This window comes from Leptonychotes weddellii, chromosome 5 (assembly GCF_054177405.1).
Source record: "Leptonychotes weddellii isolate Sample4059 chromosome 5, ASM5417740v2, whole genome shotgun sequence".
In the NCBI taxonomy this organism is placed as follows: Eukaryota; Metazoa; Chordata; class Mammalia; order Carnivora; family Phocidae; genus Leptonychotes; species Leptonychotes weddellii.
Window position 1 is genome coordinate 106,587,231 of NC_138373.1, and position 26,287 is coordinate 106,613,517.

General features: G+C 50.0%; 2 protein-coding genes across 3 annotated transcripts in view; both read left to right on the top strand.

Annotated features, from left to right (window-relative positions):
* Positions 1-298: 298 nt before the first annotated feature.
* On the top strand, positions 299-5,910 carry SUOX (sulfite oxidase). Of its 2 annotated transcripts, none has more exons than XM_006728765.3 (4): positions 299-1,585; positions 3,255-3,311; positions 3,573-3,750; positions 3,989-5,910. In XM_006728765.3, the coding sequence occupies exons 1-4, from the start codon at positions 1,344-1,346 to the stop codon at positions 5,396-5,398; spliced, it is 1,887 nt and encodes a 628-aa protein (XP_006728828.3). In that variant the 5' UTR covers positions 299-1,343; the 3' UTR covers positions 5,399-5,910. The 2 variants fall into 2 exon arrangements, with proteins under 2 accessions (XP_006728828.3, XP_030876219.2); XM_031020359.2 differs by lacking the exon at positions 299-1,585 and adding an exon at positions 1,626-2,302.
* A 1,110-nt stretch (positions 5,911-7,020) lies between these two features.
* Positions 7,021-26,287, top strand: part of IKZF4 (IKAROS family zinc finger 4) — a 23,797-nt gene continuing 4,530 nt past the window's right edge. Inside the window, 6 exon segments of the mRNA XM_081821836.1 lie at positions 7,021-13,819; positions 13,971-14,021; positions 20,659-20,763; positions 21,785-22,045; positions 22,945-23,112; positions 26,120-26,269. Coding sequence (XP_081677962.1) covers positions 13,982-14,021; positions 20,659-20,763; positions 21,785-22,045; positions 22,945-23,112; positions 26,120-26,269 — 724 coding nt within the window. The 5' untranslated portion in view covers positions 7,021-13,819; positions 13,971-13,981.

The window sequence follows — 26,287 nt, forward strand, 5'->3', positions numbered from 1 at the left end:
ATCATTAAATTTGTGTTTTTAATTGATCATGTGGCTTCTACCCCAACAGGAAAATTTCTCCTAGATCTGCTCTTTTTTTTTTTTTTTCTAGATCTGCTCTTGTTTGCTACTGTACTTGAAGCCCTTCAGTCCATCACAGTCTAAGTGGAGGTGGATGGGGGAGAATGATACAGAGAAAGATTGGGTATTGTTGCAGAAGGACAGGAAAGAGGACTGGTGTCAGAGCTGGCATTGCAGTCCCATCTGCCAACTTACCAGCTGTGGCCTTGATCAAGTTACTTAGCTGCTCTCTGCCTCAGTTTCTTCTTCTGTAAAATGAAGAAAAGTTGAGGTTTAAATGTCAATTATGTAAAGTATGTGTGGGGCACACAAGGTGATACTGTTATTAGGGAGAAGTCTTATCCTGTGGCTGCAGACAGTTCCTAACTGATTTCTCTGTATCCTTGGGCTGAGCCTGTTTTTCAAGGCTGGTAGGATAGGTTGGGCATCATACCTCGCCAAAGATTTAATTGAACACAGCTGAGTTGGAAGTCCTTCTATTTCCAAAAACCTTTGGGCCAAAATCACCTTTTCCCTGTCAATTCCCTTTTCCATCTCTTAGTACTCCCTCCAAGGTTCCTTGATTCCTGGCAAAAGCTCTAGTTCACTTTAGAGCAGAAAGGGAGGGGAAATGATCTTCCAAAATTAAAGAGACCTTCACTTAAAGGTTGTAGTTCAACCTTTTGAGCTCTAGGGGGCAGTGTGGACACGTTTGCCCCAGGTTCACAGCCAGCCAATAACAAAGTAAGTTTTCAGTCCCGCACCAAACGGTAAAGGGTGATTGCAAACGTCTTAGTGCTCTCTACTCTGAGATTGAGAGGGATTATAATCCTACTTTGGGGTGTTAAGATGTTATTGCTTTCGTTATGACCAATGATTTTTTAATTGACTTAACTAAGGAAAAAAAACGGCTAGCTATATTGTTGGTTCCATAATTTGGGAAGAAAATCAGCAAGTCCAAGGGAACTCAAAGTCTTTGAACCACTATTTAGGCTTCACTCCTGCTCTTATTGTTGGATATAAGAGAATTGAGCGCTTGACCTTGTTTCCACTAAAAGACAAACAAGGCTGTTGAAGTTGCAACAAACGTTTGTCAAAAACAGGGTAGAGGCGGAGCTCACCGCCGGGAGAAAGCCTGCTGGATTTCGAGGCCTCTTCAGTGAACGCACCTTGTGTCTCAGCTGTAGGGGCAGGGTGGGGGCATCTCAAAACTTCCCACCTTTAGCCCAACCTTTGGAGTCCTCGTCACCTTCCATTGCCCGGTTCCGGACAACAGTGAGGGTCCCATTCCTTGTCGAGCGGGGATGGAAACAAAAAACAGTCTTAGCTCGGAGCTCCCCTCGTGGCGCCCTGCCTGCCTCAGGCTCCAGGAGGCGGGCACAGCAGCTGGGAGGCGGCCAGCGGCCAGCCAATGGCTGGGGGACGAGCTGAGAGGCGAAAGTGGTCCTTCACTCTGGACCAACGTCACGGTGCTGGCCCCGCCCCTTTGCCCGCCGTCGTCTGGAGCCGGGCGGGTAAACCAGCCGCAGAGCAGACGCCGAACCCGGTAAGGGGGTTGGGGGGCTGGGAGAGGGAAGAGGTGGAAGAAGGGCTGGTAACCTGGGCGATAAGGGCTGGTTACTTGGGACCCGGCAGTGCTCCGAACCCCGTGGGTTCGAACAAAAACTGCCGGTACCGCCTCCACTCCCGCTGCCCAGCTGCTACGAGACACTGTTGTGCCAGCAGCTGGGCAGTGGCAGGGGACTGGGTGCTGGTGCTCTGGGGCTGGATATACCCTCCTACCTAAAGTGCCCCTGGGGAGTAAGGGGCCACCACCCGCACAAGGGGTGTGGCATCTGTTTTGGAGCAGAAGGTTGCTTCTCCCAAACCTGGGACCCTGGGCTGACCAAGTTCACCTGTAAGTCAGCCCTACTTGCACCCCTCCAGCCTGGTTATTGTAAGTAGGCTGCTGGCGCCGAGGTAAGGTGGGAGGGAGAGGGAGGATCTCAAGGCCCAGGGGTAAAATGCAGACTCTGCTCCTGCTCCTATTGCCTTCGCCCTCGCAGTTTCCCTGCCCGCCCCCCTCTTTAGCATTTCACCAGCAATTGGGACTTTTCTCACTCTTCCCTATTTTGGCATTCCCGGGGTCAGTGATCTGCTCAGTGCTCTGAGGAAGGAACTGCTGCAGGGCAGAGTGGAAAAATTACTTCTTCCCTAGCGCATCCCCTGACACTGTGGCCATTACTTCCCAATTTGCTGAGTTCACAGGAATGGCATAGACAAGGTAGGGGTGGGGACCCTGGGTTGGGGTCCACTTCCTAGCTGGGTTCTATTTTCTTTTTCCCTAAGGTTGGTAGAGGAAAGGAGGGGACTGAAAGGCCTTCAAAGACAACATTATTACTTGTTTGCTCCTCACAGCTACTCTGCTAGGTAGATCTCATTTCACAGATGAGACAGTTTTGAGAGGCTTGGTATCTTGCCTAGGCAATGGGGCTGGTTAATAGCCGGGCCGGTTTCACAAACCCAAAACAGTTCGACTCCAGAATCTGAGTTCGTTCATCCCATTAGGCTACCACTACCTTTTTCACCTTTTTTTCCCTATCTAAGTTAGTCTGCCCCTCAGTTGTCCTCTGCTGACTTTGGAGATAATAAACCAGCAAACTGGACTGTAGATATTTTGGCTTCTGTCCTTTAGGCCCTTGGCCCCAAACATTGTTCTCTGTAGTGGACAAAGTAGAGAATAGAGGATGGGAGATAGGTGATTCTAGAAGACCAACCCCCTCCCTCCAGCCCCATTCCCTTCCATCCTGTCAGCACAGTCTCTCTGAAGTCCTTTAGGTTTTTCTCTAAGGACCCATTTGGACACACACACACACACTCCCATCCTTTGGCCTCATTACCACAGAAAAAGTATCCTCATTTGCCGGGGAGTTCCTTGTTTACCTTCTTCCACCGGTTTCCTCAAGTTGCCCTAATATCATCCCCTTCCAGAACTCCCTGTCTTTTTTTTTGAAAGATTTTATTTATTTATTTGAGAGAGAGAGAGAGCATGCGAGGGGGGAGGGTCGGGAGGGTCAGAGGGAGAAGCAGACTCCCCGCCGAGCAGGGAGCCCGATGCGGGACTCGATCCAGGGACTCCAGGATCATGACCTGAGCCGAAGGCAGTCGCTTAACCAACTGAGCCACCCAGGCGCCCCAGAACTCCCTGTCTTGATCCTGGAATCTTTTTTCCACAGGTTTGCCACAATGCTGCGGCACAGGGCTGTGATCTCACGTCTCCGACAGGCCTGCAGGTAGGCCTAGAACTCGTCTCCTAGCCCTTCCCTCCCACCCCCAGTATCTTTATGATGTTTTATCTACCAGATAAGATAGTTGAGATGGTGACTACCAGGGAGGAAAGGGAAAGCCATAGCTCACCCATTTGCCCCAGCCATCCCTGGACAAACAATGTCCCAACTGAAGGAACCAATGGCCAACCTGGTAAACCCCAGGCCTTCACTGTCTCTCTCATATGATCGGAAGTGTGCTACTAAGAAGACCTCTCTCTCTTCCAGGCTCCAGTCAGTCCCCTCAAGGCTCTGCATTCGGGCCTGCTCTACAAATGATTCACTTCAGCCCCAGTGCCCCAGCCTTGCCTTCTCTGGTGATAACTCCAGCCCTAAGGGATGGAGAGTCATGGGGACTCTGCTAGGCCTTGGTGCAGTGTTGGCCTATCATGACCACCGGTGCAGGGTAAGTGGGGAAGGAAGGGACTTCACTGTCAGAACAGAGGGGCCCTACTAAGCTCCCCAGCCAACCCAGGCTATTAACACAGAGCCCATGGTGATACTGTCTTCCTGCAGAGTAAAGATGGAGTCTGCTACCTCTGTTTCACAGTGGCCATGACTTTATGGGTTGGGTCAGGGTGAACTAGAGTGATTCCTTCTTACTATTTATGTTTCTTTTTGCCTTACCCCTGCCCTGCCTGCAGGCTGCTGAGAAGTCACCACACATATACACGAGAGAGGAAGTGAGATCTCACAGCAGCCCTGAGACTAGGATCTGGGTGACTCTGGGCTGTGAGGTGTTTGATGTTACAGAATTTGTGGACCTACACCCAGGAGGGGCATCAAAGCTGATGCTAGCAGCAGGGGGTCCTCTAGAGCCCTTCTGGGCCCTCTATGCCGTTCATGACCAGCCCCATGTGCGTGAGATACTGGCTCAGTACAAGGTTGGGGAGCTGAGCCCTGAAGACAAGGCACCCTCCACGTTGCAGACCTCTGACCCTTACGCTGATGATCCTATACGTCACCCAGCCCTGAAGGTCAATAGCCAGCGCCCCTTTAATGCAGAGCCCCCCCCTGAACTGCTGACAGAAAACTATATCACACCTAACCCTATCTTCTTCACCCGGAACCATCTGCCTGTACCTAACCTGGACCCAGAAACCTATCGCCTGCATGTAGTAGGGCCACCTGGGTGTCAGTCACTCTTCCTATCCCTGGATGACTTGTACCAGTTCCCTAAGCACGAGATCACAGTCACTCTTCAGTGCGCCGGCAACCGACGCTCTGAGATGACTTGGTTCAAAGAAGTAAAAGGTCTGGCGTGGAATACTGGGGCCATTAGCACTGCATGCTGGGCTGGGGCACGCCTCTGTGATGTGTTAGCCAAGGCTGGTCACCAGCTCTGTGAAACTGAGGCTCACGTGTGCTTTGAGGGACTGGACTCAGACCCCACAGGGACTGCCTACGGAGCATCCATCCCTCTGGCTCGGGCCATGGACCCTGAAGCTGAGGTCCTGTTGGCATATGAGATGAATGGGCAGCCTCTGCCTCGTGACCATGGCTTCCCTGTGCGGGTGGTGGTTCCTGGTGTGGTGGGTGCCCGCCATGTCAAATGGGTGGGCAAGGTGAGTGTGGAACCAGAGGAAAGTTACAGTCACTGGCAGCGGCGGGATTACAAAGGCTTCTCTCCATCTGTGGACTGGGACACAGTAGATTTTGACTCAGCTCCATCTATTCAGGAACTTCCAGTCCAGTCGGCCATCACAGAGCCCAAGGATGGGGAGACAGTACAATCAGGGGAGGTGACTATCAAGGGCTATGCATGGAGTGGTGGTGGGAGGGCTGTGGTCAGGGTGGATGTGTCTCTGGATGGGGGCCTAACCTGGCAGGTGGCTGAGCTGGATGGAGAGGAACAGCGCCCCCGAAAGGCCTGGGCCTGGAGGCTATGGCATCTGCAAGCCCCTGTGCCAGCTGGGAAAAAGGAATTGAACATTGTTTGTAAGGCTGTAGATGACAGCTACAATGTGCAACCAGACACGGTGGCCCCAATCTGGAACCTGCGAGGTGTGCTCAGCAACGCCTGGCACCGTGTCCACGTCCGTGTCACCCCATGAGAAGGTGAAATGGAATTACCTACTCCCAGAGTCATTTTCTCAACCTCTTTCCATACCCATCCTTTTCCCTCCTTACCACAGAAAAACCTTTCCTTTCATCATCACTTCTTGGATGACAACCCTGTACTGTGCCTTCCTAAACCACACATAGATACACACATTGCACATTTCCAAGCAGGCACCAACTCTCCCATGACACTATGTTACGTAACTCCTGTTGTGCCAGGAGTTGAGAGCTGCAGGAGCAGGGGGCTAGAAGGGGGGGAAATTCTGTAAACAAGCACTCTTCTCTTCCTACCCCACCTACACTTCTAATGTATATCACCATTTTATTTTGCTTTTCTTGGGAGTCTTCAGAGAATGTGTGTGGATATGTGTAAGAAAAGTGTATGTGCAACTTTCTACTGACTTTCTGGGTTGCCAAGGGTTGCGAGGGGTGAAATCCTGCCCCTTTATAGTTCCACTTTTCTAAATACATCAATAAAGTGTTTAAGTATACAACTCTGAAAAAAGATTACGACTTTTGGGACTTCTTAAGACTGGAGCATGAGCATGTTGCAGGAGGGAGGTGCGCTGGTACTGGAATACGTAGTGAGATAATCCAAAACAAGGTGGGAGGAGAGAAGGGAAGCTGGTGCAGGGACGTCAAGAAGTGGGACGCCCTTCTCTGAGGTCGGCCGGCATCTGTAGCGTTGCTTAGGTGACTGACCTCAGAATACCTCCAAGAGAGATTTTAAAAATTGACATTATTAAGCTCCTCCCCGCCCCTCCCCATTCCTACACTTGGCAGGAAGGGCAAAGAATGCTGAGAGGTTAAAAACAGTATTCTCTTAGTAGGGGCAGGGCAAAACTTGGCACTAGGGGCAGATGTGCCAGGGCACGTGGGGTGTCCAATGTGCGCCTAGTTTGCAAATCAGATGCAGATGAAGGGGCAGTCATTGAGTTACCCTCCGCACGCGACCGCGCCTCTCCGACTTGAATCTTTCGGCGCTCGGCTACTCTCCCCTAGCTCTTCTCCCTTTCCCCCAGCAGTCTCCCCGGCTTGGGGACGCTCGGTGTTCGGCCACGCCGCCTGTCGCCTGGTAGTGGGACCGGAAGTTGTTCGGGGGAGGGGGGACGGCCGTGATGGGGGGGGTTGATGGGGGGGGCCGGTCCCTTCTCAGGTGAAGCCGCTGATGGAGATGGAGCCGCCGCCGCCGCTGAGCGCCCGGGTCCCGGGTCCGGCCCGGTTGCCGCCGCCTTAGTGACCCCACTCCCCCCGCACTGGGCCGCCCGGGCCAGAGTGGGGGACCCCCGCTGCCCCGCCCCCCTCCTCCCCAATACCGTCCCCTCTCCCACACCCCCCTAGCCTGCGCGCGCGCGGAGCTGCCTCAGGTGAGTGAGGGGCGGGGCTTGGGCGAAGCGCTGGGGCGGGGCCTCGGTTGCCGGGGGCGGGGCCTGAGGGGTTTGGGCGTGAAGTGAGGGGAGACGCGGGCGGGGGTCTGGCGGGAAGAGGGCTTAGCCGCCTGGGCTGTGGCTCGAGGGGAGAAAGCTGGCCCGGGTGGTGGGGGAGGTTGGCGCGAGGCTTAAGGTTTAGGGGAGGGTAACGGAGAGTCAAGGGGTCCTAAAAAGGCGGGACACGGGTCAGGGCAGAGGACCGAGGACAGCCAGGAGCTGGGTGCGCGAGGCTCCTCGGTGGGGTACGGCTGGGGTAGAACAGAGAGACAGTGGAGAAAGGAGAAGCAGAGGGGGTACCTGGGCAAAAAAGCGAGGGATTAGGGGGTTTTGTCGAGAAGGTTAGAGAGGACATAGGCCTAGGTGAGGAGATCTGGGAGGCAATGAGCAGAATAGGAGAAACGTGGTAGAGAGGAAACTTAGAGTGGAAGTGGAAAGTGATGTCTAGGGTACCATGTAGGGTGAGAAGTCTAGGGAACCTGAGAAGCAGGTTCCTGGGAAGGAAGAGATTCCCTGCATATGAGTCCTAAGAAAGAACTGTAACAGAGGAAGCCCTGGGGCTGACAACTCTAGGGAGAGACAGACTTGGGAAGCAGTTATAAGCTAAAATAGGCCTCCATGTACCTCCTCACACAGCCCCATCCCCAGTTATTTTCTTACCCTTTGTCTGCTAGAGTTGTAGATTCTCACTTTGGAAATTTTTGTTTGATGTCCATGCTTTTTAAAAATGTTTTATTTGTGATTGGTCCTGTCTGGAGACAGTTGGGAGTTTAATAGAACACAGATCTTTAGATATGAGATGTTTAAGAAATAAGGTACCCCATTTCTCTCTCCAAGGTAAGAATTTACTAACTCTGCTTCCAGGAAGATCTGATGCATTACCAACCACACTGTGTCAAGTTTTACACACCTTCTTTTGCTTCAGTCCCTTCTCTCATAAGCAAAACTGTCTACTGTTGTGACTCTTATAGATTCCCCCACCGACAGGTTTCAGTGTCCCAGTCTACCCTGCCTGAGCCCTCAAAGCATCATTCGTGAGCTTAGAAATTCCTGACCTGCTCACATGTCAGCTCTAGGCTTTCCATTATCATGGCCAAGCAGAAGACTGTTGAGGCCTTTTGCTTCCCCCTTACTGCTTGCTACTTGTTCACTCTACCTGTGTGAAGGTACATGTTTATATTCTTAGGAAGCATTAAAAAACAGGTGTCTGACTACCTACAATATTTCCACTTAAGATAACTCAGATTCCGAGGATAAGGCCAGGACAAGGCCAAATCAAACAATCTTTGAAAATGTAGCTTCTTATTTGGTAGGAGTATGTGAGAATGCCTAGCTGGGAATCCCACATCTCCCCATGGGTCTTTCACTGGGTCAGTGAATCTTGCTTTGTGGTGTGGGGGACTTCAGCTGTCCCTACAACAACCTAAAGCCAGAGAATCCATATAACTCCCTGGGTCATGAGAATAGTCAGAAGAGTGTCTCATGAGATAAAAATAAAGTCTTAAAAGAAGAAAATAGTGTTGCCATTGGGAAGCAGGATAGGTCTCACTGGAGCTTCTGGGGTGGGTCCCAGGGTGGTGGAAGTTGCCCTCAATTTGGCAGGTTGAGAATTATGTCTTGCCCTAGTCAACAGATGCTGATGTCTCAAGCACAAAATATAATGTCTTTCTTGCCCACTGAGTGCAGTTAGTTCAATTGTAGCTTCTGGGCAATCCCCTTCCTCTTAGTAGGCTAAGGGTAAAGCACATTTTGGGACTTGGCTCAGAAAGAAGTCCTGAATTTTTTCCAGTGAAAATGCAACTGAACATTTCTTCTTTATTTTCTCTTAGTTTAAATCTACAGCTTGTACTTCCCAGCGTGGGGGGAACATTATCCCACCTTTTACCTCCTACTAACATCCACAAAGGAATTATTTTCTCCCGAACTGGCCATCTTCCTTCCCTCAACATACACACAAAATAACCAAGGAAAAAATTAAGATAAGTTATTGTTGGGCAGGTATTTCGAGGCTCATTTTACTCTAGCAGAACAAATAAGAGTGTGGAACCCTGTGGGTGTAGACAATGCTATAAGCAGAGGTACTCCCTCTTTTTGCTGGTCTCTGGACCCTGCCTGAAGGAGGCTCTGAATTCCAAGCTGTTTGATTTGCCTCCTTTTCTCAGAAGAATTGTGGATTCTGTATTAGAAACAGGGAGACAGTTTCAAGGTTTATCTGACGGAAGCATCTAAGAAAGGATAGTGCTGATATGAATGGCCTGTCTCCTCCCACCCCACCAGTGGGAATGGCATCAACCTTATAGACTCCCAAATGTTCAGATGCAGACCCCCAAATTGTTCATTTCAACACCTGAGAAAGAAGGTAAGCGTGGTGACCCCAAACCTTCCCACTGTGGCAAGATGTAACTTTGTACTGTAGTGGAAAGACTGGTTACCTGCTTGGTAACCTGGGTTCTATTTGTCTTAATTCTGTTGCTAACCAGATGGGTGACTCAGCTGAATTTCTTCTTCTGTTAAAAACCAAGAGATTGGAGATCATCTCTCAGCTCCATTCTAGCTCCAAGATTCCCCAGGTCCTACAACATCCCTGCCCCAGGCCCTCCACATGAAGAGAGGCTTACTAAATTGGATTTTCACGGCCAGATTCTTTGTTAGCAGAGGAGCCCAAAAACATCTTTCTGGCCCAAACAACACTGAGCCCTTTTGATGAGCATGCATTAGAGACTTCCGGTCAGGACTGCCACCAAAGGCAGTGGTTCCTGTCTCTTCCACCTTTTTGCTACCCTGCCCCAGGCAGAATAGTTCATTGAGACTTCCGTATAATTTCAAATCTCACTTGATAGAGCTAACTTTGTTTGAGGGCATCTTTGGCTTCAAAACTAATTATTATAAAATTCAAATTCAACTCTGCTGCCCTACTTCCCTCACCCCTGCCCAAACACTGAATAGCAGTGACTTTGTGGGGCCTTTCTATAAACACAGGGCTCAAATACTCAAGGGTATATCCAAAAAACCCAGAGAGTATTATCTCATGTGCCTCATACCTAGTGATTTAAACTGTTTAGTTTGGCCCTTTCCTTAGTTCCTTAGGTCCTAAGAGGAAACATGGGAGGGGTAGGATTGTTTCTCCTCCCACCCATAAACCTTAGCCCTCTCTCTCTTCCACAGTCTACATGGGGAGGACAGGGAAGTGCAAAGAACAAGAGAAAAGATGCATCCATCTGAGATCTAAAAGGAGACAATGAGGTGATATTTTCCCACTGTCCAGGTGTTGTGTTTCCAGCTCCTAGCCCTTCTTATTTTAGAGACTGGCCATTCCTAGGATGACCTGAGAATTCATCCCCTCATCACAGCTCCCCAAGCACTTGGATAATGAAGTCGAGCTGTCTTCCTCTGTATTATATGTAGACAGAAGGTCACCATCTTCAGCCTGGTGAAAAAATGAGTCAGATCTTTCTGCTGTAAAGACAGACACATGAGCTGAGAAAAGGTTCGTGGGTTTCCTTCAGAGGGCCCTAGGTTGACCCTAAAGATCATTTCAGAGCTGCAGACTGCTGGACGTCAAGGTCTGTTTCCTGGAAAGGGGCATGTAGTCAGTGGTCAGTCAGGCTGCAGACAATGCCTCATTCCACCTCTGCCCTCAATCATTTACCTCTTTCCCCTCCCCAGTTATGCAAAGCCCTGACAGACAGCAGAACCAGCCAAGTGACTTGGGTGCATTTTTGTGTCGATTTCATTCAGTTCACAAAGGTATAGACAAGAGAGGATGATGCTGTGGGTTTGGTTTACTTGTAGTACCTGAACTGCTCACTCCCAGGCAGGTGGGAAATTCTGTCTTGTTAATAATCACTGCACTCCACTTCAGGTCCCGGGTCCTAGGGGAGACCAGAGAAAAAAATGTCTGCTTCTCCCTGCTGCAGTTCGGGAACAATAACCAAAAGGAAGGCACAGATCCTTGCCACTCTCTCTACCTCCACTCTCTTTCCCAACAATATCCTCCTCACTACCTTTCTACCCACTAGACCACATGGAGTGTATTTTAAATTCCAATTTTGGAGTGTCACCGGATCAAACAGGATTCTTTAGAGGATTTGAAGAGCTTTAAATACTTGTGATGTCCATCTTATTTCAGGCTTTCAGAGCCACTACATAGAGAGAACTTGACTTTCTGACATTTTTGTCACCTAATAGTGAAAGCTGTGGGGATGTTTTTGTGGAGATGGGAAGTTGGGGTGGTAGCTGATGCCAGACCTGCCCTTAGAAGTCAGACCTTGGATTGCTCATGACGTGTTGCTTGTCAGGAAGTGTGGTGGGAAATCTTCTGTCTAGAAGGGATGTCCATTCCTGCCCATTCCTGTTCAAACGCGATACTGTGTTGATGGGAGAAAGCCAGGGCCATAGAGGACTCTTGTTACAGTGCCAAGTGGATTCAAAAGAACAGGGAAGAAAATCTTTGTCTCCGGAGGTTACAATGACCAACCTTTCCTCTCTCCTGACAGTGACACTTCCTTTTGAATTGGGAGACAAGCTATTTCTAGTTGCTTTGTATTCAGTTCACTGAACTGAATTTACAGTACATATGTGCCTACCTCCATCAATGAATGACGCCTAACTTGCTATAAAGCCGGTTTCTTTCCAAGATCTTTGAGCCAAACCTGTCTTGTGTAACTAACTTCTCTCTTTTTATACCTCCTCCCCCTGCGGTACGTCTCCAATTGGCAGTGCCTAATTTGACCCAGTTCCTCTAAGGAGACACTAAGATCTGCCTGCCTGGCCAGGCAGGGGAGGAGGTGCTTTGAGGGGCGGGGAGTGGGAAGGTTGGGAGGGATGTGCTGCCTGGAGACTTGAACAGTGAAGTACGTCTACTGATTTGCTCCTGGCTCTCAGAATACCAGGATTGGGAACAGCAGAATCTCCGTCCCTTCTCACTTCCAGGGTTACCAACTTGGCATGTGGACCTGTTAGAGGCAGCCAAACACTGATTTTGCCCAAGATGTGTCATGGAGCACCTGTTAAGAGCAATTAAGAAGCAAAAGAGCTCAGTTTACTGCTAGGAACAAAGTCCAACTCAGAAAACAACTCCTTCAGACCCTTCTGGAAATTGTTTTGGGACCATTTGGGCAGGTGTCCAAGAATGAGATGCACTTCCTGAGCCAGTGCTGGCTGAATGCTATGCTTCAACTGTTCTGCCTACCTAGTGCTTATCTAGCCCCTGGTTCGTTTGTGTCCTCTCTCTCTCTCTCTCTCTCTCACACACACACACACACACATTACATTACATTAGCATATTTCTCCTCTTAGAGCCTGCTCAACTTGTTCTTCTTTTTAAGTAACAGACCCCACTCCCACGGGGGTCACACCAAAGGAAAAGATGCCTTAATTAATTCCCTGGTTAGAACCAGGGAAAAGCAAGAAGATCCACGACTTTTGAAAGGAAGCAAGATGGTTTAATGGGAAGAGCACAGCTCAGAGTGGCGGGAGACCTGTGTTCTTTTTCCAGTCTCACCATGAACCCTGAGACAAGTCACTTAGCTGCTCTGAGCCTCAGTTTCTCCAAGCAGAAAATGGAGGAAATCTTGCTCACTCTTGCTTCTCCTGCATGGGGTGTGTGTGTGTGTGTGTGTGTGTGTGTGTGAAGGAAAGTCACATGTGGCATCTTAGCTTTGCAGTTTTGAAAAATCCCAAAGGGCAATTATGGAGCTAATGATTCGGAAATGAAAGGGGCCCCATGAGTACCAGACCACCCTTCCTCATTCTTTGAATCTCTGCCCACCACAAGTTCTGTGGCTAGTTCCAGAGGGTATGAGTTTGCTAACCACTGTGGACTTGGGCTCTTCTAATCATTACCCCTAAGGGAACCTTCAAGGAACCACTCATTATTGTGGCTTGATCTAGCTGTCTGATCCCAAAGCTCAGTCCATCCCAGGGAGGATGTGAAGAAGAGTTGAAAATAAATTTAGATAATTTTTTCTTCCACACCCAGGCTTCCTGGGTAAGACTAGGACTCTCTAATGAAATCTAAGGTACAGCTGCTTTGTGAAGTGAAGGAAAGCCCATGTTTCGGGCTTTCTCTTGACACTTTTCAGAGGAATATGATGTCTCTCAGCACGCGAATGACCTGAGGGAGTGGGGAGACAGGATAATAGACACTTTTCCCCTGGGCATCCTCCAGAATCCTCCACCCTTGCCTCTAACAGTATAGTATTACAAGCAAACCAAATTTTCATCCATCTGCCTCAGAGAGATCCTTCAAAGAGACCAGGAATCCTGGTGGCAGCTCAGGCTGTTCCCTTGCCCCACTCTTATACCCCCAAATCTGCCCCTGGAGTATTTATTTTTCATTAGATGACTGGTGAAATCAATTTTGGAGGTATGTAAATTTCCACCAAAGATATTTTTTTTTCCTCCTCCCACAGGCTCCTAAGGAGATAATTCATTGGAACAAATTATCACTTTTAATTGTTCTCAGTTCTTGATTTGTTTAATACTCTACTGCCAATTACTGTTCGCTTCTCTTAAATAGACTAACCTGCATGTTAAATTCAGGCTTCCGCCTTTTAAAAAAAATAAACATAGCGAAGTAATTGACAAGAAGGTGAGGAGAAGCCACTTAAAGGTTTAATTTGTTTATTAGACCTTCAGGAGAGGACTCCCCGCTGAACCTGAGGTGGGCTGCTCTCCATCTTCTACTTTCCTGTCCCCCTCCCTCCCCTACAACACCCAAAAGAGAATCCCTTGAGACAGAATCCAGCTTCTTTTTCTTGTTACTACCCCACCTTAAGGTACAGAGTTTCTGTGGGGCTGGTTTCTTTGCCTCCAGAAGGCTGGGCTGTAACCTGTCTCCTTTCCCACAGCATCAGCTCCACCTACAGGAGGAGGGTCTACTCTCAAAACAACACAACCGGGACCACCCTGGAGTAAGACAGTGTTTCCACTCCAGAGACTGGGGAAGCCTGCAGAAGTTGTGGGTTGGAGGAGACCCTGGGGTTTGTAAGTCCCATTGTCTTTCTCATTGGGACCAAGTAAGAGGTTTTTCTTCTTTAGGATAGGGTTGGAGCAAACTTACTAATTCCAGAATGTTAGAGAGAAGCCTTCTCCCTTCCCAGATCTGGCTTCTAATCGCAGCTATTTTCTCTTTCAGCAGACTCTAAGATGGACATAGAAGACTGCAATGGCCGCTCATATATGTCTGGTATGCCCTCTTGTGCATTCTGTTTGTAACGGGCTGGAAGCAGCCACTCGCCTGTGGAGCAGAGTGGAGTCCAGCCTTCAGCCTAACACAGGACCTCAGGTGCCCCAGTCACAGAGCTGCCACTCATGCTTGGTAGTGCTTGGTAGTGTGCATCTATTTTATCATTTTATATTCCCTAAATAGAGATTCTCTTCCCAGACTTCTTGGGGGTTAAGGGAAGGGGAAGGGAATAAGAGGAGAATACGAGTGGAGACTATTAGAGAGGAATGATTTAAAGCAAAGAGACAGAAGGAAGATGTAGGTCCTTCTCCTATACTCTGAGGTCACCGGCCAAACATGATATTCTGTCCCAGCCAGGTGGAGAGTGGAGCAGGGTTTCAAACCTCAAAGGCCTGTAGGGGCCAGATTAAACAAATCAAGAACTGAGAACAATTAAAAGTAAATTAAATGTAAATGAGTGAATGGGGTTAGGATAATGCACAGAAGAGAATGTGGGGACTGTCATGTACTAGAGAACACATGTCCTACCTCAAGGAGCAAGAGCTCCTCAGTGTCCATCAGTCATTGTCATGCCCGAATGTGTATCCAATGTGGCCAAAACTTCCAGTTTTTCAAGAGAAGTCAGGAATCCAGATTTTATGTGAAATGTCTCCGTTTTAGAATAATGACTCAATATTTTAAAAAATGTTCCATGGAGCAAGCCAAACTTGTCCATGGGCTAAATTCAGCCAGTGGGCCAACAGCATAGAGCCTTTGAAAGAGAGATATAGAGCCCAGTTCTCATTTCCCCCAGTCCTTTTCCACTGTCATAACATGCTGTGGCTTTGCATACCTGCCAAATACTCTTACGAAGGCAGAGATCGTATGAATGGCTTTTAGAGAGATGAAAGTAATTGGGGTCGTTTCAGCGTTTAACAAGGTAAAAAGATATGAGGACCTTTATCTGGCTCCCTCTCTGAGGGTGTAGAGAAGGGCCTAAGACAGTTTGTCTCTAAGACAGAAGGAATCATTTTTTGGACCATTAGAATGTCAGGGCAGGAAATGATTATAAAAGGTAAGGGAAGCCAGAATTGGGTTTTGACATGATGAGGATGCCCATCAGAAATCCAAGCACCGCTGTAGAAATGACCTATAGCTTATTTTTTTTTTTTACCCTGAAGTGGGACCAATGGAATTATGGGCACGTTCAAAGGATGATAGCAAGATGGGTCAGACACACATATAAGAGTCATTGGCAACACCTGGGTAATGTAAGGTAAGACACTGACTCTGACCCCTTTCTCATTTAAGGAGGGAAGGAGTTGGAATGGGTAAAGGCATTTGATACCTGCCACATGCTGGTCAGAGTGACAGGGACCAAGTGGACTGATTTAACTGAAAGAGATTTATTGGAACAAAGTCATGGCCCTTCTGAGGAACCAGCCAGTCCTTCTCTCTCCTGCTCAGTTAAGCCTACTCAGAAAACCACTACTGAGCAACAGCCACACTCTGGACCCTGTTGTATTGCTGGGGAACACGGAGATGGATAAAAACCAGTCCCTGTCCTAACGTAGGTAAATGAGAAACTGAGAAAGTGGCTGGGGAAATAGCCCATGGAGCTCTGTCTCTGGAGAATGTGGATTAGAGGAAAACCTCTTAGGGTGTTTGCTTCATTTGCTATGAATCCAAATTTTCCCTGCTTTCAGCACGTTGACATTTCTGAGATAAGAGAAGCCTCTGCACAGGATGGTATTTTTTGAATGAAAGGGGAAGCCAGAAACCCCTCACCTGTGTTTTGAGAATTCTAGATGCCAGCAACTACCCTAGAGAATGGGAAAAGGGAAAGCCAACATAGGGCTAACATTAGTTCTGAAAAGTAGCCCCTGCAGGGTTGGGCATGGCTGAGACAGTCCACGTGAGGGACATCTGAGAGCCCAGCACTGACCCATCTCTCCTGGGCCAGTATGCAAGCAGTGGGAAAGGCTGTTGCGTGTACCCCTCCTCAAGCACACTGTGGCCCTTCAAGGTCATCACAGCTCTTCTGTTTCCACACCAGGTGGGCTTCCCTCACCTGGTGGCCTTCCCTCACCTGGTGGCCTTCCGTCACCTGGCCACGTGATGAAGGGGGTATCTCTCCTGTTCTTCAAAGAGATTTTCCCACCTCACAGAACCCAATTCAGAAAACCCAGCCTCTCTCCCCTTGTCTCTTTCTAAAGGTGCAGGTCACTCCCTCCTGGGGTCTTGAGAGAGGGAGGAGGAGTCCATTAACTTAACACATGGATTCTCTCCCCACCTCCATTCCATATCTTTCAGGGGAAACTGAGTTGCTCAAACCCAGCTCATGCAATTAATTGACTGAGCAGTGCTTGTCACAGTTTTCTGTTTAAGGGAACCTTAGAGAGGGATCCAGGGGTAGGCAGCCCAAAGTTTCATGGCCCCTCCCACCCCCAAATTCTTGGAATCAGAAAATCTAGTCTCCAAAGTAGGTCAGCACGTCAGTGAGCAGCTCCTCTGGAAGGGAAGGGAGCAGAGGCCTTGTCTTGATAGAAGGCGGATTCGTCCAGGGCTGTCGGCTGCTGGGCCCCAGGGGCACTGGAAGGGAGGGCCGCGGAGGTGGGGAGACTATACCGGGATTTTGCCCGGGATCTGAGAAGCCTCAGGGCCACAGAGCAACACTAGCCCGAGACCAGACTGCTGGGTCTTCTCACTGCTGGGAAGGAGGGGGCTGTCTGTCCCCAGATCTAGAGAGCGGCCTCCCTCCTGGAGGAGGAGGGAAAGGAGGGAATCTGAGCGCCCGAGTTTCGTGGGGGAGGGGCTTTCTGCCGATCTGAGAGCCTTGAAGCTGCCCCATGTCCTGGGCCCCATGACCTCTGGGGCCTTGGCTTCCCCAGCTGGCAGAGGATTGGGCCTTCCCTGGGGGCCCCCCTTTCTCCCTCCCACCTCGAGGGCCCATCCATCTCTCTCTCTCTCTCTCTCTCACACACACTCTTGCCTCTCTCAGGCATTTGTTGTGCAGTTCCTCTTTGTCTGCTGGGCACGAGGGCAACGGCATCTGCCTCCCCCTCCCTGTGCACACCCCCCACCCCCACCCCTTTCCTGGCTTGGGAAAGGGATGCTGTAGCCTAGCATCCCCCCCCCCCCACCAGACACACATATACATTCTCTCCAGCCCCCTCCGCAAGCACATCCAAGCGTGTGCGCTCGCTTGCGCTCTCCCTCTCTCCCTCTCTCTCTCACACACTCCCTCTCTCTCTCTCATACACACACACCCTGGGCTGAGCTCCTCTTGCCGGCTGCAGCCGTGGGCCCCCGCTCACCGAGCCGCTGCCTGCGAAATGACGGCGGTTCCCCTCACTTCCAGGAATCCGCGCTTCCTGGAAGGTGAGTGGCTGGGCTCACCCCTGCCTGCCACCGAGACGCAGACATGCACACACCACCCGCACTCCCTCGCCGTTTCCAAGGCGGCGGCCGCGTTCGCACCCCAGGGGCTCACCGGCAAGGGAAGGATAATGTAAGTTCAGGCAGAAGGGGGCTAGCGGAGGGGGAAGGGGGGTTGCCGGGGCTAGGGAGCCGATTCAGTAACTACTCCCAAGCCTGAGGAGAGGGAGAGGATGGGGGCCGCGCGCGCGCGTGTGAGTGTGTGTGAGTGTGAGTGTGAGTGGCGGGGGAGGGGGCGTTCCTCCCTACACTTGCGGAGGATGGGAAGGGTGTTTGGTGTTGCTAAGCAAAGACTGCGACTTGGACAGTGGGAGCTTGTGGTGACATCTTGATTAGGCCTTGGGGACAGATGTAGAGCTGCCCGAGGGGGAAATGCCGAGACAGGCCTGGGTGGGAATGGGTAATAGAATCGAGGTAAAGAAGAACCTTGGCAGCAGATGCCTCACCCGGGAACAGAGATCTGAGGGGCCTCAGCCTCTTCCCCACAATAGAGCTGGGGATGGGCGTCTTTCTTCGCTCCTGTACCCACTGTTTCCTGCTAGCAGGTTAGCATCCTGCCACCCCGGAGCCCATGGTCAAGAAAGGGAAAGCAGTTAGGATGAGAGCAGAGAAGTGTGGAGGTTCTTGGACCTCATGGCTGTTCCCTAGAGGCAGCCACTCTTTGAAGGGATCGAGGAAGGGCAGCAGGAGTGGAGGGCTAGTCTCCTTCAGCATGTGAAACACATTTAGCTTGTGGGACATTGCCTTGTTTCCTCTCTCTCCCTCCTGCTTTTCTGCCCTGGACCCACCTCCTTGTTCCTCTGATGTCAACCTCATGATTTGGCTTTACCCTCTGGGGGTTCAGCCAATCTATGATGACTGTGACCAAGAACATTTCTCTGAGACCTGAGAGTGGCCTTAATTCTTGGCTTTGACAGTCTGGGATTTCTTGGGAGTCCCAGGCATTTGAAGTTCCCTCCCTGGGGTTTCTGGGACCGACAGAGGAACTGCTGAACTTCCTAAATCTGTCTCTAGGCCCCTTCACCCTCCGGCTAGAACTCAAAATCCCTGGGTCCCTCCCCATAAAGACTTTCTGGCCCCTGAAACAGATTCATTTTTATGTATTAGCCCCAGAAAAGCAGACTTGAGCCTATTTTCCCTAGGGATGGCAATGGCATCAAAGAGCCTCTCGAACTACTAGGCTGGCTCTGGAGGCACCTGCTCTTCCTCCTGTTCCCAGGCCTTCATAAGGAAAGGCACAAGGGATGTTTTCCTCTTAATGCCCCTAAATACCCCTTTAAGCATATTTTCTCCATGTATCAAGCCCCTGGCTCCAAGAGGCAGTCTCACCCTAGTAGGCTGGGACTAGAGATGGATTTCTAGCAAGTTTACTCATTGTTTTAGGGTCAAGGACTCAGCACCAGGGCCCAGAGTCCAGTTCTTCCCCTATTACTAACATCAAGTGATTTAGGGCAAGTCAGCACTAACGTCTGAAAAGGAACGAAGAGATGCCCCTTTTAGCCCCTTTAACCATAGCAAACCCTACCACTTAGTTAAAGGACGTATTTTAAAACTAGGTCTGAATCTACACATCTCAACCCTCAACTCTGAGATGTTTACTTCATGATATGTATGTGGTTCTGACTTGGGCAACTTTTCTAGATAACCATGGCTCATCTAAAGAGCCCCAGCTGGGACAACTCAGTTTCAAGCTATAAGGCATTTTCTATAGAGAGTGAACAAATTTCCTCAGGCTTTGATGGGAAAGAATGGGGGAAATGGGACTTTTAGAAGAGGATATGAATGGGAAATGGTCCCAAAGTCCTGAGTGGTTGTTTTCTTCCCACTGACCAAAGCTGGAGAGGGATCCCTCAGGAGGGTGTGTTCCGGATTACTTGCCTCAGGCCCAAGACTCCAACCATTTTATAATGGAATCTTTATTTTGTGAAAGTAAGTATGTGCATAGCTGGGAAATTGGGTAAAGTACTAATAGGTGGACTTTAGGGATGAATTTTAGGGCTCGTGTCTTTCTTTCTCTCTTCCATATTTAGGCTTGTGTGTACACATCCATGCATGTTCACGTTAGCAGATAATGTAGAAGGCTATGGGTGTGTTTACCCCTATAGGTATGTTCTCTTCATGTGTAACTACATCTGTGATATGTGTCTGTGTCTATGTGTGTGTTTACCTACATGTGTTTTATTTCACCTATAAATTTGTGCACAAGATTGTGGGGAGGAGGGATTTTTTTTTTTAAAGACATGATTCATATCTTCATGTATGTTAACTAATTTTTAAAGATACATACGAAACTCTTAAAATTCATTTTTACAAAGCAATGTGTCAACACGTTAACAACAAACATACTGAGAATAAACTCATTATTTTACTGTCAAGGGAACATCGAGCAATAAATATGTGACTGGAATCATATCAGATAGGAGGCTTTCTGGAGTAGTCAAATTTGTGCTGATTACAGAAGGTCTAATGGGCCTAATGCTCCCATTAGAGTTCTGCTAAAACAGTGATTCCCCACTGGTTGCAGAGGTGGTGGCTCAGGACATGGGTGCTTACGATCTATGATCGGTCCGGGTTCCACCTCTACCAGCTATGTGACCTTGGACAAGTGCCACAGCCTCTTTTATGCCGCAGTTTTCTCATCTGCAAAATTAAGATACTATTGGCACCTGCTTCATAGGGCTGTTGTGAAGGTTAAATGAGATAATTGGTATAAAGTGAATAGAACCAGGCCTGGCACAAAGTGAGCACTCAATACATGTTAGCGGCTATCGTTATGATTACTATTATTATCATTAGATTCAGGGACCATTCCAGCTGCCCTTCCTGCAGATCCCGAACCTGGTGTTGGGGGCTCCGGAAAGGAACAGTAGGGAAGAACGTCTGTCCTGAACCGCCTCCCTCCTGAGGCCCCCATTTTCCTCTCCACCCTGGCCCGCCCAGCCCCAGCCCTGCTTCCTGTGGACGTCAGGCAGTGATGCTCTTCCCCTCAGGCCTAGATAAAGGTAGGGTGGGCAAGATGCAGCCACTGAGCTTGCAGAAGTCCGCACCAGGCACCCGGCTGACGAGGGCACAAGGTATGGTGCCGAGCACACAACACTGCCTTGTACGTGGCTACAAGATGAATGTTTGTGAGACGTCACAGAATTTTGAAGAGGTGAGGCAACGGACGGTAACAGGCTCCAGCTGCAGCTTCACCTGTCCTCTTGTTCTCTCCTCCAAGGTAGCGGGGACTCATCTCTGGAGAAGGAGTTCCTCGGGGCCCCAGTGGGGCCCTCGGTGAGCACCCCCAACAGCCAGCACTCTTCTCCCAGCCGCTCACTCAGTGGTAAGTGCAACCTTCTGCCCTGCCCTGCCACTAGGCGCCCCCATTTGTGTTTGGCCCGCAGTTCACCCTCCATGGGCAGCCATTTTCCCCATCGCTGCCTCCCTCTGGTTTTCTGCTTCGAGCCTCCAAAAGCAGTACGGAGCTCAGCATCTAGGGTCTTCCTGACTTCTGAAAGGAGAGTGAACAGTTGCTGCCAGACTAGGGTAGAATTAAAGGAGGCATGGGTGGGATTAAGGTAAAGGCTCCAAAGAGAAATCCTGGAGTTGGAGACACAAGTACATAGGAATGGTCACAAGGTAGAGCCAGATAGGAAACAGAGATGAGAGGGATCTCCTCATCACCTGCCCCTTCCCCCTCCCGGCCCTCATTCTCCTGCCTGGATAGGGTCCCCATGACTGCCTCTTCTTGCTGGCCCTAGATCTGTGACATTCTCTAAATGGTTGGAATAGCCAGGAATGTAGGTCAGAGCTAGAGCCAAAGCTTTCTCCTCAGTGGCTCCTCCCTCCTTCATCCCCCTCTCCAGATTTTCATGGAGGGGAAATAGAGGGGCTCAGTCTTACGGGGAGGGAGGATAATGTGAGCCATGTCTGTCTTCCAGTTTTGCTCTCTCTTTAGCCCGCCATCTCTTTGGTCTTCCTAGGACCATTTTCCCGCCACTGTTACTTGCTGGCTTCCTGCCCAGGGCCAAGCCAGACATCTTTCTTAATGACAAGAGAGTGAAGAAAAAGGCTCCCCTTAGCCTCCTCCTCTCCCCAGTGGAATAGAAGACATCCCATGTACCCCAACTTTTTTTCTCTTGGAGCCTATTTGCCTGGGCAGTGGGATGGGAGGAAAAAGTTGCTTCAGGTCCCGGCAGGACCACCATATCACCACCCAGGAGACTTAGGGTGTTGGCCTCTTTGAAAGCCTGCGTGTCTCAGGGCTGGGAGAAAGCCTTCTGGACCTCAGGAGTACCATTCTGGTTTGCGGGCAGGTTCCCCCTTTTGCCTGTTTCTGTCCTAAACACCATCCCACCCTCCAGCCAACTCCATCAAGGTGGAGATGTACAGCGATGAGGAGTCAAGCAGACTGCTGGGGCCAGATGAGCGGCTCCTAGAAAAGGACGACAGTGTGATCGTGGAAGACTCGTTGTCAGAGCCCCTGGGCTACTGTGATGGAAGTGGGCCAGAGCCTCACTCCCCCGGGGGCATCCGGCTGCCCAACGGCAAGCTCAAGTGTGATGTCTGCGGCATGGTCTGTATCGGACCCAATGTGCTCATGGTGCATAAGCGCAGCCACACCGGTGAGTAAGCCGGGGGTCCAGGAGGGGCTCCGGGGGGGCTAGGAGGCCATGCCTGCAGTGGGCTGGCCTCAGACAGAGAAGCGTCTCTCCCCGCACATTTCCCAGCTGATGAAAAAAAGGAGGGGATGGCATTTGGATTCCCTCAACATTCATACTTCTCTGGCACTTTCATCAGCTGTCGTTATAAAGAAAAGCTGATACTTTTCTCAGAAGGTGAGGGAGACGATGGTGTAGCCTCAAGAAGGGTCCTAGAGTCCAACAGGGACAGGACTCCAGGGTATTATTTGGGCCCTCCGGTCTCAGATTTAAACACACAAACAAATAAACAAAAACAAAAAAAAGGAGGGGCGCCTGGGTGGCTCAGTTGGTTAAGCGACTGCCTTCGGCTCAGGTCATGATCCTGGAGTCCCGGGATCGAGTCCCGCATCGGGCTCCCTGCTCAGCAGGGGGTCTGCTTCTCCCTCTGACCCTCCCCCATCTCATGCTCTCTCTCTCTCTCTCATTCTCTCTATCAAATAAATAAATAAATAAAATCTTTAAAAAAAAAACAAAAAAAAGGAAAACAAAAGCCTCTTCTCAGCTTTCTCAGGCTTTGGGCTCCTGGGCTCCAGAGTGGGTCTTACAGGGCTTGGTTTTGGGTTAATGGTCTTTTGGCCCAGAGTTCCAAGCCTGGTGCCCTTTGCTCTGCCATTCATCTCTGATCCACACCTTCCCAGGGTAAGACTGTTCCCGAGGGATCTTTAGAAAGCAGGAATTTTGTGTGCATGCCTCAGCTCTGCCTCTCAGAAATTGTCTTGAGCACCTTCCCTCAGGCAGGGTGGGGCAGAGGGTGGGAGAAGAGGTTCAACCTTCAGAATTCCTCACGCCCAGTCCTTGGCGATCTGTTGTTTCTCTTGCAGGTGAAAGGCCCTTCCACTGCAACCAGTGTGGTGCCTCCTTCACCCAGAAGGGGAACCTGCTGCGCCACATCAAGCTGCACTCTGGGGAGAAGCCTTTCAAATGTCCCTTCTGTAACTATGCTTGCCGCCGGCGTGATGCGCTCACTGGCCACCTCCGTACACACTCGGGTCAGTGACCAGTGTAGTGAGAGAGGAGGAGTGGGACCTCAGTACACCCAGAAATAGAGCTCAGTGTATACGGGGACTTACAGTGCCTGTCACTGAGGAGGGCAGATCACCCACAGAGCGGATAGGGCCCTGCCTCTCTAACCCCTCGTCTGGGCAGCAGGGCCCCCTGGGGAATTTGGGGGACTCTTTGATGAGGTAATGTACATCTGCCACACTCTGTGACTTGGAGCAAAAGGAGCATGGGTGATGTTCTTGGCTGTTAACAGTTACCCGCCCTTTGTTTTTTAAAGTTCATGCTACTGCCAGAACCATCTGTACCCCACCCCCCTCCACACTTCTGAGCACCAGAAAAACCCTTCCTCACACTTCCATATGCTCGGGTTCCCACACCCATCACCATCATCACCTCCGTCCATGATACCAGAGGTCTTGGACCACCACCGTCTGTCCTCTCCTCTACTTCCTACTGGTTCCTAAAAATATCCATGGGCCTCCAAACTCCAAAGGAAGAAAGGAGGCCTAGGAAAAGCCTCTGTTCCCCATCCCAAGAGGCTGTCCCCTTCCCAGAGGCAAGAGCAAGTCACAAGAGTGTCCAGAGGTTAGTGTTGGGATCCATGCCAGGGGACTGGACTACCCAGTTTTCATAGCCCCAGCCAACACTGTTGGAGTCAACATATGTCTGAATCAGCTGGGCAGGTAGCATTTTTGAAGCATCTTACTAAGTTTTAAGCTTGGCCTTGCGAAGAGACCAGGAGTCAAGCTGCTGGCGGGAAGGAGGAGCTCAAATTGGGAAAAGGCAGGAAGAAGGGCAGAGGGGAAAAAATTAGTAGGATCTGTCCTTGGCAACTTTCCTTGATATTTTTCTCTTTTCCTAAACTCTCTTGGGCTGGGATTTAAAGGGACAGAGCAATCACCTCAGCACCATTTCTCCAGCCACCTACCTTGTTCTAGGTTCTCTCACCTTGGAGCTGGCTTTATGATCTACAAAGCATTTCGCTTGTCTCATGTGATCCTCATTTTGCTGACGAGGAAACTGAAGCTCTGCGGTGGGGGGAGAAAGAAAAAAAAAAAAAAGATTTGCTGGCCACAGAGCTATTCTGCAGCCTTCCTGGACCTCCATCAAGGTTCAAGGTTCTGTGCCAAAGAATCATACTCCTTTTCCTCAGAAAAGGGGCGGCTCCCTCTGCTGGTTTAGAACAAGGATGGCTTGGTCCCTAGAACTGTTGAACCAACAACAATGAGGCCAGCAGGGTAGATTTTGGATGTTGTTCTGTGGAAGATTATTAGGGACAGAATTAGACACAGGTATACCATTGGGTTCCATCTCTGTGAGATGCTTTCTATATAACCCACACTATAATAAAAAAGGGGTTCCTCTCCCAGATGTTAAACCATTTTCCCAAAAGTCTTGGGTGGATAGGGACCATGGCATTCACCTCATCTCCCAAAGACTAGGGTTTACAGAGCAAGGTCAAAATGGCATAGATTGATTAAACCAAGCCCAGAGTAGGTATGTATATATAAGGGGTGGAGGGGGGTAATTACCACCCTCCTGGAGACACCTTATCCTGCCTCCCTGCTCAATAGTAGCAAGATATGTAAAATAAGATGTTTTATTTTTATTTACTTGTCAGAGAGAGAGAGAGCACAAGCGGGGGGAGCGGCAGGCAGAGGGAGAAGCAGACTCCCCGCTGAGCAGAGAGCCCAATGCGGGACTCAATCCCAGGACCCTGGGATCATGACCTGAGCCAAAGGCAGATGCTTAACCGACTGAGCCACCCAGGCGTCCCAAGATATGTAAAATAATATATACAGTACCTTGTTCTCTCACTTTTCTCTCTCCTCTCACAAATATTATCTCTCAAAAGTTGTCTTTAGCGGCACCTAGGTGGATCAGTTGGTTGAGCATCCAACTCTTGATTTCGGCTCAAGTCATGATCTCAGGATGGTGAGATCGAGCCCTACATCAGGCTCCATGCTCAGCAGGAGTCTGCTTCCCCTCTTCCTCTCCCCCACTCTCTCTCTCTCTCAAATAAATAAATCTTAAAAAAAAAAAAAGTTGTCTTTTTTTTTTTTAAGATTTTATTATTTATTTGTCAGAGAGGGAGGGCACGAGTGGTGGGGAGCGGCAGGCAGAGGGAGAAGCAGGCTCCCCGCTGAGCAAGAAGCCAGACGTGGGGTTCGATCCCGGGACCCTGGGATCATGACCTGAGCCGAAGGCAGACGCTTAACCGACTGAGCCACACAGGTGCCCCTAACTTGTTCTTTATTTAAAAAAATTTTAAAAGACCCTCAAAGTTGATGTTCTCTTTCTTTTACTCATCTCCTTTATTTCACCCTCTCTTCTTTTATTCTTTTTCTCTTCTCAGAATTTCTCTATCAGTGATGGTTTTTCTGGGGCTCTCTTGGTATCTCAGTGTAGAGAGACAGAAAGAAAAATAAGCAGCAAAACCAGGCTAGGGGTGGGAGTAGAAGCACAAGTAAAGGTCAGTGAAAACTGCCCCTCCCCACATTGGCAGATCTAAGGGCTCTCATTTCTGTCACCCCAGCCCACCAATTTCCCCCAAACCAAAGCAGATAGGTTGAAAGCAAAAAATCCCCTTGTCTGATAAACAGCACTTGCACCCGCCTGCCACATGGAAAGGTTAAACCACAGTCTGGGCCCCAGAATCTAAGACCCTAGGGTGGGGCCAGCCTGCCTGCCAGGGATGATCCCCTACAAAGTCCCTGGCTCCTCCTTCCTTTGAGCAGCAGTTTGGCCACCGTGAGGCCCAGCTGCCGTCCAAAGCCGTAGGCCCCGGTCCCCTCTCTACTCCCGTGGCTGTGCACTGGTCCCCTTCTCCGTGGTGTGGTTACCTGTCCATGCTTGCCGCTGAAGGTAGGGAAGGAAAGACGAGCAGAATTCACTTGAGCCGCATCCCTTCCTCCTCATGCCAGTGCATATTTGCTCCCAGATGGCTTTGTAGAGCCAGGGCACAATGCCATGTCTCTCCTGTCTCCTCCACAGTCTCCTCCCCCACAGTGGGCAAGCCGTACAAGTGTAACTACTGTGGCCGCAGCTACAAACAGCAGAGTACCCTGGAGGAGCACAAAGAGCGGTGTCACAACTACCTACAGAGTCTCAGCACTGAAGCCCAAGCTCTGGCCGGCCAACCAGGTGTGGCTGTAGGCAGGG

Bases quoted from the DNA above. Each gene is read 5' to 3' on its own strand.
- SUOX (XM_006728765.3), top strand. From the start codon at position 1,344: ATGGAAACAAAAAACAGTCTTAGCTCGGAGCTCCCCTCGTGGCGCCCT. The intron at 1,586-3,254 runs GTAAGGGGGTTG...TTTTTTCCACAG, and splicing joins CAGAGCAGACGCCGAACCCG to GTTTGCCACAATGCTGCGGC. The intron at 3,751-3,988 runs GTAAGTGGGGAA...CCCTGCCTGCAG, and splicing joins ATCATGACCACCGGTGCAGG to GCTGCTGAGAAGTCACCACA.